This window comes from Phyllostomus discolor, chromosome 2 (genome assembly GCF_004126475.2).
Source record: "Phyllostomus discolor isolate MPI-MPIP mPhyDis1 chromosome 2, mPhyDis1.pri.v3, whole genome shotgun sequence".
Classification (NCBI taxonomy): domain Eukaryota; kingdom Metazoa; phylum Chordata; class Mammalia; order Chiroptera; family Phyllostomidae; genus Phyllostomus; species Phyllostomus discolor.
Genome location: NC_040904.2, coordinates 185886039 through 185902463, shown reverse-complemented (window position 1 = coordinate 185902463; position 16425 = coordinate 185886039). Strand labels below are relative to the sequence as shown.

The following is a 16425-nucleotide window of genomic DNA, read 5'->3' as shown; positions in this document are numbered from 1 at the left end:
GCCTCTGCCGGAATCTGTGAAACTATACCAGACTACCCGTTTAGCTTGCAAGGAAGGTAACACAAGCTTCCTAGCTTGTGCGTGATAACAACTTCAACATAGGTTGTGTTATCAGGCTGCCTACTTCCAAAAATCAAAATCAGAATTTCTAACTAGACCACATTGGCCAGTCTAGTAGTCTTGTCTGATTCACCAAGAAATTTGCCAGTGGCAAAATTTACAAAGCTCAGCTCAACAGGACTTATTTTATGATCTTTCCCTCTGTCCTCTCGCCAGCGGTCCTCTCCTGGCAGAAGTGAGCCAGGCCCCTTTCCACTAGATCTTCTCTAAACAGAGAGAACTTTTGGCATGATTTTCTTCTTTGAAGTGAGTAAAATACAATTTTTCTCAAGATTACCCATTTTTCTATGAATCACTGACATTCAATTTATCATTTTATCATGTATATGATTTTAATCTAATCACATGACTGATACTAATCTAATGTGAACATTCCTGTATACTCAGCAGATTGTTCTAACCTGATAACCTGGTATTATTTCAAATTTTACAGACACCTTGTTTTATCTTCTTACATAAATTCTAAGTTGATTATAAATAAGTTTAGCATAATCTATTGCTTTACTTCTTAAGACAGGAATTTTTCATATGTATTTTCTGCATAAAGCATCCAAGCAGCTATCAATATTTGGTTATACCAGGTTAAGTTCTTTCTAGAGGAGGGTAGGCAGGAGGAGGATAGCATCTCACCTTAAAAACCTGTTTCACATGAATATGATTACATGGAATATTTAATTTTTCAAGTAACTTCAGAGTTCTTGCTAGGTTAATTTTTCCACCTCTAAAGTCATCTCGAATCATCGACAGAAACCACGTATGAAACACAGAAAATGATGTTAAGGAAATTCTCACAGAAAGTCATCAAGTACTTAAAATGCCTAAAGAAATAATTGTTTGCTCTCCAGTTTATTTTTATTTTTAAAGGATAGTCTACCTACCTTGAGCTTAAATGACAGGGTAATTCTATGATAAATAACATTTAAAACAAAACTAAGCAGGTACTATTCTGTAGTAAAGGTATGAAAGGGCATGACACAATGAAAATGATAGGGAAATAAAAAGAAACATTTATGAAATCAAGTTACTACTTGGGAAATTCAGCCAATTGCCTAAAGAAATGGACTTTGGAGACAGCTGGACTTCGAGCTATCCCTATCTCCCAACCTCCTTCCGCTCCAGCTTCCTCATCTGAGAAGTGGTCACATTAATCCTTACAGAAGGTGAGGACATTATCTGAGTTCATAATCATCACTGAACACGGTTTCTGCTACTGAGTGTTCAGTAAATGGTAGCCATATCTGGTAGGGTTACTTCGTTAGCCAATATCCAGCTACACACATGCTCCAAAAGCAACATTTTAAGTAACATCAAAAAGGGTTTAAAATGCCATAATGACCATATATTTAGAGTGAAAGAGGAAAATAAAACAATCATGATTACTAATTATTTACAGATATACAAAAACTAGACCACTTCAAATTGAGAAACTAAGGTTGAAAAGAACAGGACAGTCTAAAACCCTGAAAGGTAGTTAAGACTGTTCAATGGGCCACCCAATTTCAGATTGTCAGAATTCATGAGAAGCCTTTACATTTAATGGCTAAGACTTACTGTGGTAAAGCTCGTGTTCTTATAAGGAAAAAATACAAGAAGCTAGGGAAACTCAGAAAAGCTCAGGATGCATATGGAAGGAATAAGTCTATACATAAGTGAGAGGGGTTTGCTTACATTCAGGAGTCTTCAAAAGGAATGAGAAGGGAATAAAGGGGGAAAAAACAAGAGGAAGAAGAGGAAAGAATAGAAAGGACTTTTGAATGGATATTTGTTCTCCATATTTTCATGACCTATTGTTCCTCTTTTCATTGTTTAGAAGTCTCTCCGCCTTAGGTGTTGTCACGGGTTCCAAATAGAATTAACTCTGCCCCTTTGCAGGAAAGGAATTTCACGATACTCATCAGCTGTAGTCACTGCCCCTTTCCTAGAGAGAAAGGAGAAAATGCACAGTGATTCATTGTCTTTGTTATTTGGAGTTAACTCACACTTAACTCCCACAGACACTATACACAAGTTCTGGTCCTTGCACTTCACTGCCCTTGAAACTTTCTGGCTTATTGCTTATGTCCTGACCATCTCCAAACCAACAATATTTGTAAATGCTGCATCTCCTGCTGTCCGGCACTTTTCCGTGAACTGCATCAAATCTCATTTGACTTTTGCTATCTTGTTTAAAGACCTCAAACTTTTCATCACACCATGCTTTCCAGTAGATTTAAGAGATATTCTGATAGCCAGATTAGTAAATCAACGCCAGTGCGATCCCAGAAGATGCACAATGCTGCAAAGCACTCTCCAGCAACTCGGCTGCTCCTCTATATCCCTGACAACACATAATGTATACAGAGACACACCACTTTTGAAGAATGCTGCCAGGGAGATTAAGTTCTTAATATCTTCAAAATAGAGATAATTGGTTGGTTGGGCACCATGCTGTCAGGTGACTGACTATCCTTTTTTTTTTCTGAGCACCCATTGTGATATCATCAAGAGTAACACATTTCATAGAGAAATGTTCTTTATGACTTCATCAGCAGACCCACTGCTTGCCAAGACTTTTTTCATGGTTAGACACAGTAATCTTAAGCTTGAATATTGAACACCTTGATGGGAAAAGTGACTCATGGAATGTTTTCTCATCCTTTGAACACTCTTTATTTCAGAAGCTTTGCTTCTGCTGAAACCAAACATGTCACGTACTATTATGAGTAAGAAAGAGAAAGAAAAAGCAATCCGCAGACTGTTAATACAGGCTCCTCCAGGGGAATTTGTGAATGCCTTTGATGATCTCTGTCTGCTTATCCGTGATGAAAAACTCATGTTCCATCAAGGTGAGTGTGCAGGCCATCAACACTGCCAAAAATATTATGTACCACTCAGCATCGATGGAAATCCAGTCCTCTTGTCTCACCATAATGTAGTGGGTGACTTCCGATTTTTTGACTATCACACCAAACTTTCTTTCAAATTTGATCTGCTTCAAAACCAGTTAAAAGATATCCGAAGTCACGGTATCCTTCGGAATGAGACAGAGTACCTGAGACATGTTGTTCTGTGTGCCTTAAAACTGTATGTGTGCGATCACTATCCAACAGGAAACTGCAACGTGCTAAGAAAAACTGTTAAAAAAAGAGAGTTCTTGATAGCTTGCATTGAAGATCACAGTTATGAAACAGGAAACTTCTGGAATGGCCTTTGGAAATCTAAGTGGATTTTCCAGGTAAATCCATTTCTAACCCAAGTCACAGGCAGAATTTTTGTGCAAGCTCACTTCTTCAAGAATGTCAACCTTCATATTGAAATCTCCAAGGACCTGAAAGAAAGCATGGAAATAGTGAACCAAGCTCAACTGGCTCTCTGTTTTTCAAGGCTTGTGGAAGAGCAAGAGAATAAATTTCAAGCTGCAGTCATGGAAGAATTGCAGGAGCTATCGAATGAAGCCCTGAGAAGAATTCTACGAAGAGATCTCCCAGTGACCCGCACTCTTATTGACTGGCAGAGGATACTGTCTGACCTGAATCTGGTGATGTATCCTAAATTAGGATATGTCATTTATTCAAGAAGTGTGCTATGCAACTGGATAATATAAATGATCGCTCCTGGTAATTGTCTTGCCTTGGTTTAGTCGTGTTTCTGGGGGATGGTTGTTTTCCCAAAGTTAAGACACCACAAGAGACACCTGTAACTTAGCCAATGAAAGTTTAACTTAGGGAGAAGTGTAACAAGTGAGTTTACTCAGGAAATATTTGTCAATAAGGCAAGAAAGGGGTTATGTAAATGTGTTTCATGGTAGTGACTACCATAAAGCCAGAGACATTTATTAGAAACAAAAATGGCTTTATAGAATGGGATGCTCCAGAAGTATTCTGGAGATGGTCAAGGTTAAGGCCCCGTGTGTGCATGTGTGTGTACGAATGACTTTTTACTCTCTTTGAAACCATAGAAGGTATGCAAATGACAGTCACTGTGCAAATGACACTTCGCATTATTCAATGTGAGTCCTATAACCAACCCTGAGAGGGTGACTTTCAATAAGTGACATTTTAAGGTTAGATAAAACCAATAGATATCAAAAAAAATGTAGCTCACATTGAGGATTACTAGTAAACTTGGATCCACTGCTAACACCCCCCCCCCCCACACACACACAGAATTTGAAGTTCCTCAAATCACTAGGCTTTTCTGGTAATTAACAAGGTCTTTGAGAAATCAACTGAAAAAGCTTGACCTCCCAAATTTATATAGTCAACCTCTTGTGAAGTCATCACGACAGGCATTTATAAATTCTTGCTTTATGCCAGACCCTGTGCTAAATGATTTGCAGACAATTTTTGATCATTAGGCTTGTACTGGTAGTAACCCAGTTTTACATAAGAAGAATCTAAGGTTTTGAGTTAGTTTCTCCAGGTACATAACAAGTGGCAGGTGTGTCTGACTCTAGCACTTGTGTTCTTAACCTCTGGCAGGGGTGTCCAACCTTTCGGTGTCCCTGTGCCACACTGGAAGAAGAAAAATTGTCTTGGGTCACACATTAAAAACACAAACACTAATTAAAGCTGGTGAGTGGTAAACATGTTTTAAATAAATTTACAATTTTGTATTGGGCCTCAATCACAGGCATCCTAAGCCACATGTAGACCGCAGGCCACAGGTTGGACTCCCCTGCTAGGGTATCACAGCTCTTCATGGAGGCCTGTTTCCTCAAGAGTTGTAAACTGTGATTTAGACAAGAAGCTTTCCAGCCAAAGGACACCCCGAATGGAACTGGAACTGGTGGACTGCTATTTTCCAGCCAAGAAAAATTACCTACACCCTATTACCATTCTCAGCAATGTTACTGACCACTTGCATCTACTCCTAAAGAATTCCAAATCTAAGCCTCTCTAAGAAGATTGCAGAAGAACAGTAGATAGGCTCTATTCTCCAGTTCTGACTTATCCAGGAAGCAAAGTATATTTCACAACCATGTAATTGAGAAAACGCCTAATTCTACTTAATAAGTGTTGGAGCAGAGAAGATCCTATGTAAGAATTTCTAAATCTCAAACCTCTCTTTTCCAACTGGTGGTTCTTAGAAACCTCAGAAGAATTACCCAGAGTGTACCTTTAAAAAATACAGTTTCCCACTACCCATCCTCAGATTCTGATTTAGTAGATTAGGAGGTCTATATTTTATTTTATTTTTAATTATTTTATTGTTCAAGTACAGTTGTCTTCATTTACTCCCCCTCCACCTCAGCCCTTCCCACCTCCCTCCCCTGCTTCCACCCCACCTTGGTTTTGTCCATGTGTCCTTCATAGTTGTTCCTGAAAACCCTTCCCCTCCCCGCCATTATCCCCTCTTACCTCCTCCCTGGTTACTGTCAGATTGTTCTTAATTTCAATGTCTTTGGCTCTACTTTGCTTGCTTGTTTGTTTTGTTGATTAGGTTCCACTTAAAGGTGAGATCATAGGGTATTTGTCCCTCACTGCCTGGCTTATTTCACTTAGCATAATGCTCTCCAGTTCCATCCATGCTGTCACAAAGAGTAGGAGGAGCTCCTTCTTTCTTTCCGCTGCATAGAATTCCATTGTGTAAATGTACCATTGTTTTTTGATCCATTCATTTACTGATGGGCACTTAGGTTGCTTCTAGCACTTGGCTATTGTAAATTGTGCTGCTATGAACATTAGGGTGCATAGGTTCTTTTGGATTGGTGCTTCAGGGTTCTTAGGATATAATCCCAGAAGTGGAATTGTTGGGTCAAAAGGCATTTCCATTTTTAGTTTTCTGAGAAAATTCCATACTGTTTTCCACAGTGGCTGCACCAGTCTGCAGTCCCATCAACAGTGTACTGGAGTTCCCTTTTCTCCACATCCTCTCCAACACTTTTTGTTTGTTGATTTGTTAATGATGACCATCCTGACCTGTGTGAAGTGGTGTCTCATTGTGGTTTTAATTTGCATCTCTCTGATGGCTAGTGATGCTGAGTGTCTTTTCATATGTCTCTGGGCCCTCTGTAAAGACATCTATATTTTAAATAGGGGGTCCAAGAACCACATTTTAAGAAATATTGTTCTAATCTGAAAATAATGCATCTCTGCTTTCTAATTACTTATTTAAAATAATTCCTTATAAAACTGTTGCCCAACAAGGTCATTCTACTCTTTCACTAGATTCACTGTGCAAGAAACCATGGACCTTTATCATGCTAAGAAGTTAAAAAAAAACTTTCTAAAGAAAGGCAGCCAAAAACTTGCTCTCATTGCATTAAAATATACCCATCTGACAAATTCTTTAGAGAAAATTTGAATTGATATTATAGTTATATATGTAAGTGTTGGTTTCCCAGATCATTCCAGAATAAGACTCAATGGTTTATGGGACAATCACAGAGGCATTTAGCTTCTACTCTAGCACAGGGTTTTAAAAATAATATTTATTGGTATTCACAAGTACAAATCATAGAAAATGTATTTTGGGCTATTTTCTTCTATTCAACTTTATGGAATTGTTTTAAATATTCAGGATATACAGCATGTAAAAAATTATATCCTGATTTTTATCCATAATTTCCTGTATTATAAATATTGTCCCATGCCATTAAAATTCCGTGAGAACATAATTTTAATTATTTACAAGCTATTCATATTGTTCATGAACCATAGCAAGGCAACTGTTATTCATACATAATTTAAGTTTTTAGCATTTTATTTCTGTTATTAATTAGGCTATAGTGAGTATTTCTATGCATAAAGCTTTGCCCACATTGTGGATTATTTCCCTTGAGATAAATTACCTAAAATTGCATATTGAAAAGATATAAACATATTAATGCTCATAATAGATATTACAAATTGCTTTCTAGAAAGATCTCACAATTTATAATCCCATCAATAGCAAAAGCGAGTGTCTAGCTCACAGTAGTAATCTTGAATATCAAATTTTTTCTTTGATAGACAACAAATCTTAAAACAATGCAAAATAAATAAAAAGGCATTTCACTAACTTACATTATACTAACAGCATTCCCATAATGATATTATTTGGTAGTTATTGTCTTTAGGTGGAGGCTGGTATAGCCAGGAAATCTACAATAACTAACTCTCCTCTGTACCTCTATCACACACACACACACACACACACACGCACACACACATATCTCTAGGTTTAAACCTACACTGTGAACACATACACACATGCATGCCTTGGCATACACATACACACACACAAAGTGCTTCTGATCCTGAAGACTCAGTGTAGTATTTTTTTAATATTCCAGTATCCTCTCCCTGCTAATCCTATTCCCAACTAGAATGTAAGTCCCCTTAGAATCAGGACTTTGTCTATCCCAAGTACATAGTCCATTATTATCTGTCATATGGTAGGTACTAGAATGAATGAATGAATGAATGAATGAATGAACAAGGATATGAAGCATGGGAGGTTTAACTGGCCTTACAGTTTTGTAAACTATCAATACCTGTTGTCCCCTTAGAAACCATGTGTTCCTCTGCAGGACTCCAAGGATGGAGTGATCTCATTCTAAGGCAGTGGATTGCATCCTGAAGCTGCTGGTGAGTGTCTCCTGCTCCGAAGAAAACATTTGTTTTTCTCCCCAGTCCAAATGGAGAGTTCCCCAAGCTTAATAAAATCAAGTTCTTCAAAAGTTATATATTTCTTCCAATTTTACATAATCCTCTGTCAAGGATTTTCTGCCCTTTCCCCTTAGCGGGCTAGTCCAGTGAGCTAGTTGAATGGCTACATCATGCTTTACTCAAGCAGAGACCCATGAGGAACATATCTCCCTACACTTGCCCTTAATGTCAGGGTGGGTCCCTGCTGTCCCAAGATATACCCTAGCCTCGGGCTCACCTTAAGATTAAAGCAGGCTTCATTCAGCATTCCTTCTTTGTTTGAACCTTCAGCACGATGTACAGTACCCAGCTGCTCACTTCTACATATCACACAGGTCTTGGATAATCAGATAAAGCTACTGTTAGACTCTCAAGATATTTATGAAGTCCCTGTAGTTGATTAGATTTAGTGAAGCAATATAAAAAGTATTTTTAGGTCACTGCCACTCGGTGAATTTTTGGCTATGTTATTGATTGATCGCATGCACCTCCTCCTCAATTTTCTCATCATGACATACCTTTTAGATTCTGACTCTTGTGCTTAGATGATTTAGCAGCGTTCTAGGATATACTACTTTTCTTAAAGGTTACTGCTTCCTAAATTCTAGTGAAACCCATCTCAACTCCACATTAGTCACAGATCTCCACTGGTGATGAGCAATCAATTTATTCTTTTTTATTGACTCCTATAGCCTTCTTCATGATATGCTTTCAAATTTTTCTACTCTACTTAAGCTTTACTTCTATCATTCTTTCCCTTATTGAATGATGTGGTGCTGTCAAAAAGAGCTCCTACAGGTCCCTTTTTCTACACTTAAAATATATCTACTTTCTTCTCCTTCCTAATAGTGTGTTTTTTTCTAAGATTAACTCTTAGAAATAAAATAATTTCTTAGAGGTAAAATAATGTGTGATTTTTTTCTAAGATTAACTCTTTCTCCTCTGCACTTGATCCAAAATCCTTGATCTTTTGTCCCATGGGCTCTTGAATCATCAGTTACCTTTTTCATTGTTCTTTTTTTGTATGTGTGTGGTACTTGTTGACTTCCTCACTTTTTTAATTTATTTTTTTCAATCACAGTTGACATACAATAGTACATTAGTTTCAGGTATACAACATTTATACACCTTACAAACTGATCACCACTGTAAATCTAGTACCCACCTGCCACCATACATAGTTATGACAATATTATTGACTATATTGATGTATTTGATATCCCATGACTAATTTTATAACTGGCAGTTTGTACTTCTTAATCCCCTTCACCTTTTCTGTCCACCCCCCAACCCTTCCCACTTTTTCATTTTTGACTCCTCACTTTCTCAACCCCTTCTTGGCTTCTGTCTATCAACAAATACACTCAGTTCCAACTATACTAAAAAATCTTCCCTACAAATTTATCAGGTCCTTTCACTATGAAACTTTTCAAAAAAATTATCCTTTTTTTTTTTTGCTTCTGTACTGCTTAATATTTTCTTAAAGGAATGGATTTAATTAAGAGACTATTTTATTCTAGGCATTCTACCAAGCAATTTCATCTGCTTCACTGAATCCTTATAAGAGTCGTACAACTGGGAATTCTTTTTTACAGCTTAGGAAACTAAGAATACCTCCAGTAACTTTGCCAAATTGATACAGCTGGTAAGTGACAGAACGGGGATTCCAATTCGGGCCTGTCACACTTTAAAACTCCTACCCTTGACACCATCTCAAACTGCCTTAACTCTGAACCTTCTGGCTTCCAGTTCAACAGTCTAATAAAAATCTTTTCTCAAAAGTTTTCAGTATCACAATTGTTCATTCCAATGACCTTCCCTCAGTTGTCATCAATGGGAACACGAATATTTCTTTATCCTGGAAAACCTTTTATTTCCTAGGTTGTAACTGCATCTTCATCTCCCCTTCTCTAAACCCTTTCATTTCTCCTTCTCCCCTCTACCCAACACTCAAACGTAGGCATCCTCCCAACTTCACTTCTCTATCCTCTTCTTTGACATTATGCCCCTCATTCACCAAGGTCTTTAGTAATGACCCACTTCCACAGCATTCATCAGGTGTGACAGTACTGATTTGACTCCAACCCTCACTCACTGTTTATGGCCTATTATTAAGTAGCTCTTCAAAACTTACATTTTCATAGAATATTGCATTTTTTTCTTCCCTCCTGCCTTATTTTTGTTGCTTATTTTCTATTTTTAAAATATCATTGAGTTTGTCAGTAAGCACTATATTCTAAGGTACAACCTTGACCACATTCTGCCAGAAGAGCTTTGTATAAACACACCTCTCGGTTCTACTGGAGCTCCAAGAATATCCTATGTTGGCACTGTCCCCCTTGGCCCACACTGCCTTCTGCTGTCCTACAACCCCAGTCCTCCATGTTCTATAGGTAAAAAAAAAAAGACATCTACTAGATAATCATACGTATGACTCCAATCGACTTGACTTTGGGCTTCACTTCCACATTTTCAATATCACATACAAATTCTACTTTATAGTGTCAAAATCAACATTTCCAGAACTAACCTTTTATTCTTCCTTGCCTTTCTCTCCCTCAAGCAAATTACTATTTTTTTCTACTCTTGGAAGTACTATCTTGCCATTAACTCAAGGTCAAAACTTCAGACCTCTTTAACTTACTTCCTATATCCTAAAATTCAATAAGTCATTAATTTTAGTCCTGTCTCTGCAATTATTTTTTATCTATTTCCTTGGACACCATATCAATAATATGTGTTACTTATCACTCATCAGATTCTCTCTGATCTGCCCTCATTTCTTTAAATAACCAATCTATTATATGAAGTTCTGCCAAACTAATTTTTATAAACCTCAATTGATTACTCACTCTTGTTACTCACATTCTTGATCAAACACATCTAAAAGATGTCTGTTGACTAGGGGATACATTTCCAATTCCCTAGCTCAGCATTCCCAGGTCCTCCATGATCTGAGTGGCCCTACCTCTCCCATGGATCTAATATGGGCAAAATACACTTAACCATCGTTTCCAAGAAGCCTAACCGAAACTTCACCAGAAGTGCTCCCTACATTTCCTAAATGTGAACATATTTTACCTTTAATTCTGCCTTGGGGCTTGTCCACACTAATTTCAGCATTAGATATACCAATTTGTCCTCTTTCTCTTAGTAGACTAAAGGAGGCGGTTTTGTTTCACTCATGTACAATGTTGTGGAAATCTATGAAACTCTGAGTCAGCATAAGTTCACATTCTAATTTTACCAATTACTACTTTTGTGACACCAGCCAAGTTCAAAATATATGGCTTCTTTGATATTTTATTTGTTAAATGTGGGTTAAATGCACTCCTGGCATGATGTTTCACAGATACTATGTGAGCAATAAATGGTTGGTGAATAAATATTCAAGATAAGAGAATTTCCATCAGTCTCAGGCTGGCCAGAATTTCACAAGCAGTATTTTCCAAAGATAACAAAAAGGTTTTGAGAGCATCAATCTTTAATCCAACCAAACTGCCCACCTTTTGAAAATTCTAATTTAGGAATGCCTCAGAATTAGAAGTACAGTTTTGCATTTCAGAGATCTTTCATAACATCTGGCACATAAAAAGAATTCCCACACCATACTTCCCTGGGAATTCACCCCTGATGTCTTATTATATGCCACATGGACATACAGAGATCCCTTAAGGAAACTCCAGGGACAAGATTTGTCTTCCAAATTTAATCAGTCTTTGTCCCAACAGGAAACTGATGCAAATACAAATTGAATAATTCAAAGAAGGTATAAGGAAAGGATTACCTACAAAGATTTGGAAACACAGGGAAAGTGGAATAACTTGAGCACAATTCACATCTTTAGGACAAGATTAACCTGGAAGGAGGAGTCAATATAATGGGTCATTAAAGGAAGGACAGTAACCTTCTGTGAGGGGCTACTGCCGGCATGAGGAGACCTCTAGCAAGAGACCCAGGGTCATAAATACTCTACTTTCTCCCGCTTCTGTCAGAGCTCCCTATTGGCAAACCGTATCAAAAACCAGACACATGGATAAAACCGATAGGGGCAGGTGGAAATGGGAGGCAGGAGGGGAGGGCTGGGTGGGTGGGTTGGGATGGGAGTAAAAGATACAAAATTGTACTGCAACAACAATTAAAATAAAATTTAAAAAAAACAGAAGCCAAGAGAGTCCATTAATTCAGTTCATGCATATCAGCCCCCAAGGCCAGCAGCAGTGTGGCAAAGAAATGAAAGGGGATTTGGAGGGGAAGGTGGAAGACAATACACACACATTCATTCACCTGAATGTGTTTCCTGACACCTTCCAGGGCTTTTGTTTTAGAGTATCTGGGATTTACTAAGTACACTTCATCCATTTGTTCATTTAGAAATGTCATTAGTTCAAATAAGTAATAGTTTGTGACGCTATATAAAAGATGTGTTTGTAAGGATTTCAACTAATTTTTCTGGGCATTTTAGTCAATTTCCACTCACCTAAAAAGAACCTCATGTAGGTTATAAATACAATGGCTTTTCTAAGTCTGTTTTAGTGATAAACACAATACTGACTACCCTGTTCTCTCTCTAGTTACTTTTCAGCCTTATTGTAGACTATGTAAACTACCCTCACTTTGCAAGCACCAAGTTCCTGCTCCAAGCTCATATGAAGGAAAAAAAGAATTTATGGTCTAAACAAAATTTACTAATTAAATAGTTTTTTTTTCATCCCTTAGAAATGGGATCTGTGACCCTAAAAGAATGTAAATACAGCCTTCATTTCAGAAAGGTCATGAAATGAGAATTTTAAATATTTAAAATTCTATAAATATTATTCATTTTTTAGCTATGATACTTGAAGAGTATCCTAATGTTTCTTAATGAGTAGCTCCCACATTCACTTCAGTACTTGTTTTTATACCTCATTCTTTTATAAACAATCTTTAATCCAACAACTCCAGTTATTCTGGATGTATAAAAGTAATAATAAAAAAAATCAGGCTCTTTTGCCAAACTATTACCATAGTATAGAACGCCTAAAGTTGAAGAAGGATCTGTAGTATTTTTTTGGAATTAAATTAGTCATGTCTAGCCATAGTAATCAAACATCAAACTGATCTCTGCAGAATTTCTAGAAATTCTTACAGAATGTCATAATCTCTAATGGCAAAACCTCAAGAAATAGGAGAAATATGACAGTGGCTATTTATACTTATTATGTATGTTATAGTTACATAGTACCATTCAGTGCATTGTCTTGAAACTACCTTTAACTCCCAGGGCACACCTATTCACAGAAAATTGATTACGAACATTTTGAGTTCACCTACATTAACTTACTCGGCTTGTCCAGGGTGCACTTCTAACCCACCTGCAATATCCATTGTCACACTGTATTCATCTTACCTAGGAATACCTTGTATCAAACCCTTCAGAACCTCAACAACAATGTGACCTGGCTTCCCAACCTGTCCAAGGATGTTTCTCAGCTTCCTGTTTTCTAAGGGACTGCAATACCAACATCCTCCCTTATGTTACTGCAAATTTATTTAACACTATTTCAAAATTATTTTGCGAGACATTTTCACTAATGTATTATTGTTTCCATTTTTTCTCCCCACCACTCAATTCCTTCTTTTTAATTAATTTTCAAAGAATAATTTTTATAGATATATGCATTGAAGAAAAGGATCTTGTTTACTTTGGTGATTCCATTACAGAATCTGGAACATAATGTGTGTTTATTAGATATTTGTTTGATAGGTAGATGAATGATTAAATGGATGGATACATTGAAGGAAAAAAATAAACTCTATTGCAGTTTCCTTTAAATATAGATACTGTGCTTGCTTCAGCAGCACATATACTGAAATTGAAAAGATATAGAAAAGATAAGCATATCCCCTGCACAAGGATGACATGCAATATCGTGAAGCATTCCATAAAAATATATAGAGAGAGATAACTTCTGCACAAAATATTTTAATTTTTAAAGCATCAACAGGTGAATGTCAACCTGAAAATGCAGGCACAGAGATGTCCTAAGGTTTAAAAGAAGTATCTGGGGTTCAATGAACAAATAAGTTCAAAAATGTTATATATGCCCCCACTGGGAGAGTCTCATGTACATTAACATAATAAAGGCTCTGAGACAGTTTGCCTCTAAAAAAATATCCAGTTGAGCATTACCTGGAAATCATCCTTGATTCCTCCCTTCATCTATTTGTCAGGTCTCTGAGTTTGACCTCCAAAGAAATGCCTTCATCACCTTTGCTATCATCCTAATTCATGGCACCATCTAATTCATGTCCTTTCTTGCAGAATAGTGCAACATCATCCACTTCCAAATTGGTATCTCTGCTTCAACTTTTAGTCTCTTAAAAGCCAAATGAGCTTTTAAAAATAGAAATGGATCCCCTGCTTATTCCTAAGGCATACCAGTAAATTTAATCCTCTTAAAGTTCAGTCTTCATGTATTGGCCTACTAGGCCATAGGACCTCTGGCCCAGCCTCACTCACACACCTTACCAACCATCACTCTCCTCCTTGCTGAATGCTTTTTTGTCTTCTAGGCTCCCTTCTCTGCCTTTTCCATGCCAAACCCTTTCTTACACAAAGACCTTTGTATTTGGTTTCCTCTGCCTCAAAATTTATGTCCTTTAGCTCTTCTCATCATTAGCTCCTCTTGATCCTTCAAGCCTCAGTTCAAATACTATCTTTCTGAGACCCCTCTCAAGAACTGGCCCTTTCCAATAACTTCTCACCACATTGCCACATTTATTCTGTTCATAGCAATCATCACCATTTGATTTTTAAAGTTCTGATTTCCTGCACCAGAATGCAAACCTATACATCAGCAACTTTGTTTATCTCATTTACCAGAATATCCTTAGAACCTAAACAATGCCTGACACATGGTAAGAAATAAATATTTGCTGAATAAATATGTTTATTCATAGGACCTTCTTTTCAATAAAACTTATTAACATTCCACAGAACACATTTTGGGAAAATCTAGTGTAGGCTGAAAACTTACCATTTTTCATAAAAGGCATATTGTCAGAGAGTTAAGAATTTCTATTCCTATATAATAAGATTTATAAATCTGACATAAAAATACCACACATGTGCTCAAAAATCCATTACAAAGTATACATCAGGGTTATTGGATAAAGATTATTTATCTACCAAATTAACATATTTTTATTAATCATTATATGTTCTAATTTCTACAAAGAATTTTCTTTTTAGATACTTCCTTACAACTGATTCCATCCTTGTCTTAAGTTATGTCCAAGGCTTCTGAGAGCCCTTAAACCCTCGGAGAGAGTTTCATAGTTTTTTGAGGGGGTTGGTTTTGGTTTATGACTAAGAAATTGATTGTAACCTTCATACCACTTTATCTCTTCATTTATTCATTGTGAACCTGAAGTGAGGCCCTGAGAATTTGAGTGCTTTTTTCAACATCATGCAACTTTAATTAATGTTATAGCCCTGGTCGAGTGTTATTTTTACATTTTGTTCTATTTTCCCTATTATTCCAATGTTCAAAGCAGAACTTGGAGTATAAATGAGGGGATGGACCCCAAGGACAAGCTTGAGCTATCCCTGATTTCAAGGAGGATGCTGAGGAAGACCCCGTCCCATTTCCTTTGCCGTGGTGCAGTTTATTCAGCTGTTCACTGGGACAGAAGTGGGATTAGATGCTCATTTTATTTTTCCCTTCACCTTCTAATAATTGGGCAACTTTTCTTAACCAAGAAAGTCTTAACAGTTCCATTCTCATTTACATTGCCAACAAGCTGCCTACAAGTGGATGGGATCAACAAAAAAAATAATATACAACTTCTTAATAAATCGAGTTAACACTAATGCTCATATCTTTTAGAAGGCCTTTTAACATTGTCTTCATGTGACTGAAGAGTGACAAAATTACACAGGTCTTGAGTGAGAAGCTCTAAAACAGAAATAAATTTTATCCTTCTTCTGCTAAAACACACACAGTTTGACACAAGGAGTTAAGTCAACTGGAAGAGAGCAATCCCAGTAGAAACATGGGCAAAGTACACAGATAACTTACAGAATATGAAATTGAAAAAACCTCCAAAAAACATGGGATAATCAAAGAAATGCAAATTGAAACAACTATTATTTGTATGTTACATCTATTTTAAAATGCAAAAATCAGAAGTTGGTTTAAGTAAATTATGGTGAAGATGTGTAATTGTGCATATACAAGTGTGTGTGTGTGTGTGTGTGTGTGTGTGTGTAGGAATTTTCATACATTGCTGGTGGGAAGTTAGACAAAAGATGTCGTTGCTTTTGCAACCTGGCACTATTTACTCAGATTAAGTGCATGCATACCCTATGACTCAGCAATTGTTCCTGGATGTATTATCTTCCAAAATCCTCACACTTGTCTGTAAAGATGCTCACAGCAGTGTGGTTTGTGGTGCTGGGAAGTTAATAGCAATGTGGAAGTCCAGCATTGATGAATTAAAAGGCAGATGCAGACCAAGGAGCACCATGGAAAGCAGGAAGTAATGCTCACAGAGCAATATGGGAGCATCTTAAAAGTGCACTGCTAGGTTAACAAAGAACAAGGCAAGGTGCCACTCATATCACAGTAACAAATGCAGAAGTTAAAAATAGATGCTTACCTGGGGACTGGTTGCAAGAAGGTGAAGGGATTAGCCAAAGAACATATATGCA

General features: G+C 37.0%; 1 protein-coding gene and 1 non-coding gene across 2 annotated transcripts; both read left to right on the top strand.

Moving 5' to 3' along the window:
- Positions 1-2803: 2803 nt before the first annotated feature.
- On the top strand, positions 2804-3703 carry CAPZA3 (capping actin protein of muscle Z-line subunit alpha 3). Its single transcript, XM_028533047.2, has one exon. The coding sequence runs from the start codon at positions 2804-2806 to the stop codon at positions 3701-3703; it is 900 nt and encodes a 299-aa protein (XP_028388848.1).
- Positions 3704-13555: 9852 nt separating this feature from the next.
- On the top strand, positions 13556-13662 carry LOC114514203. Its single transcript, XR_003685940.1, has one exon. It is a non-coding gene; the product is annotated as a U6 spliceosomal RNA (small nuclear RNA).
- The last annotated feature ends 2763 nt before the right edge of the window (positions 13663-16425 follow it).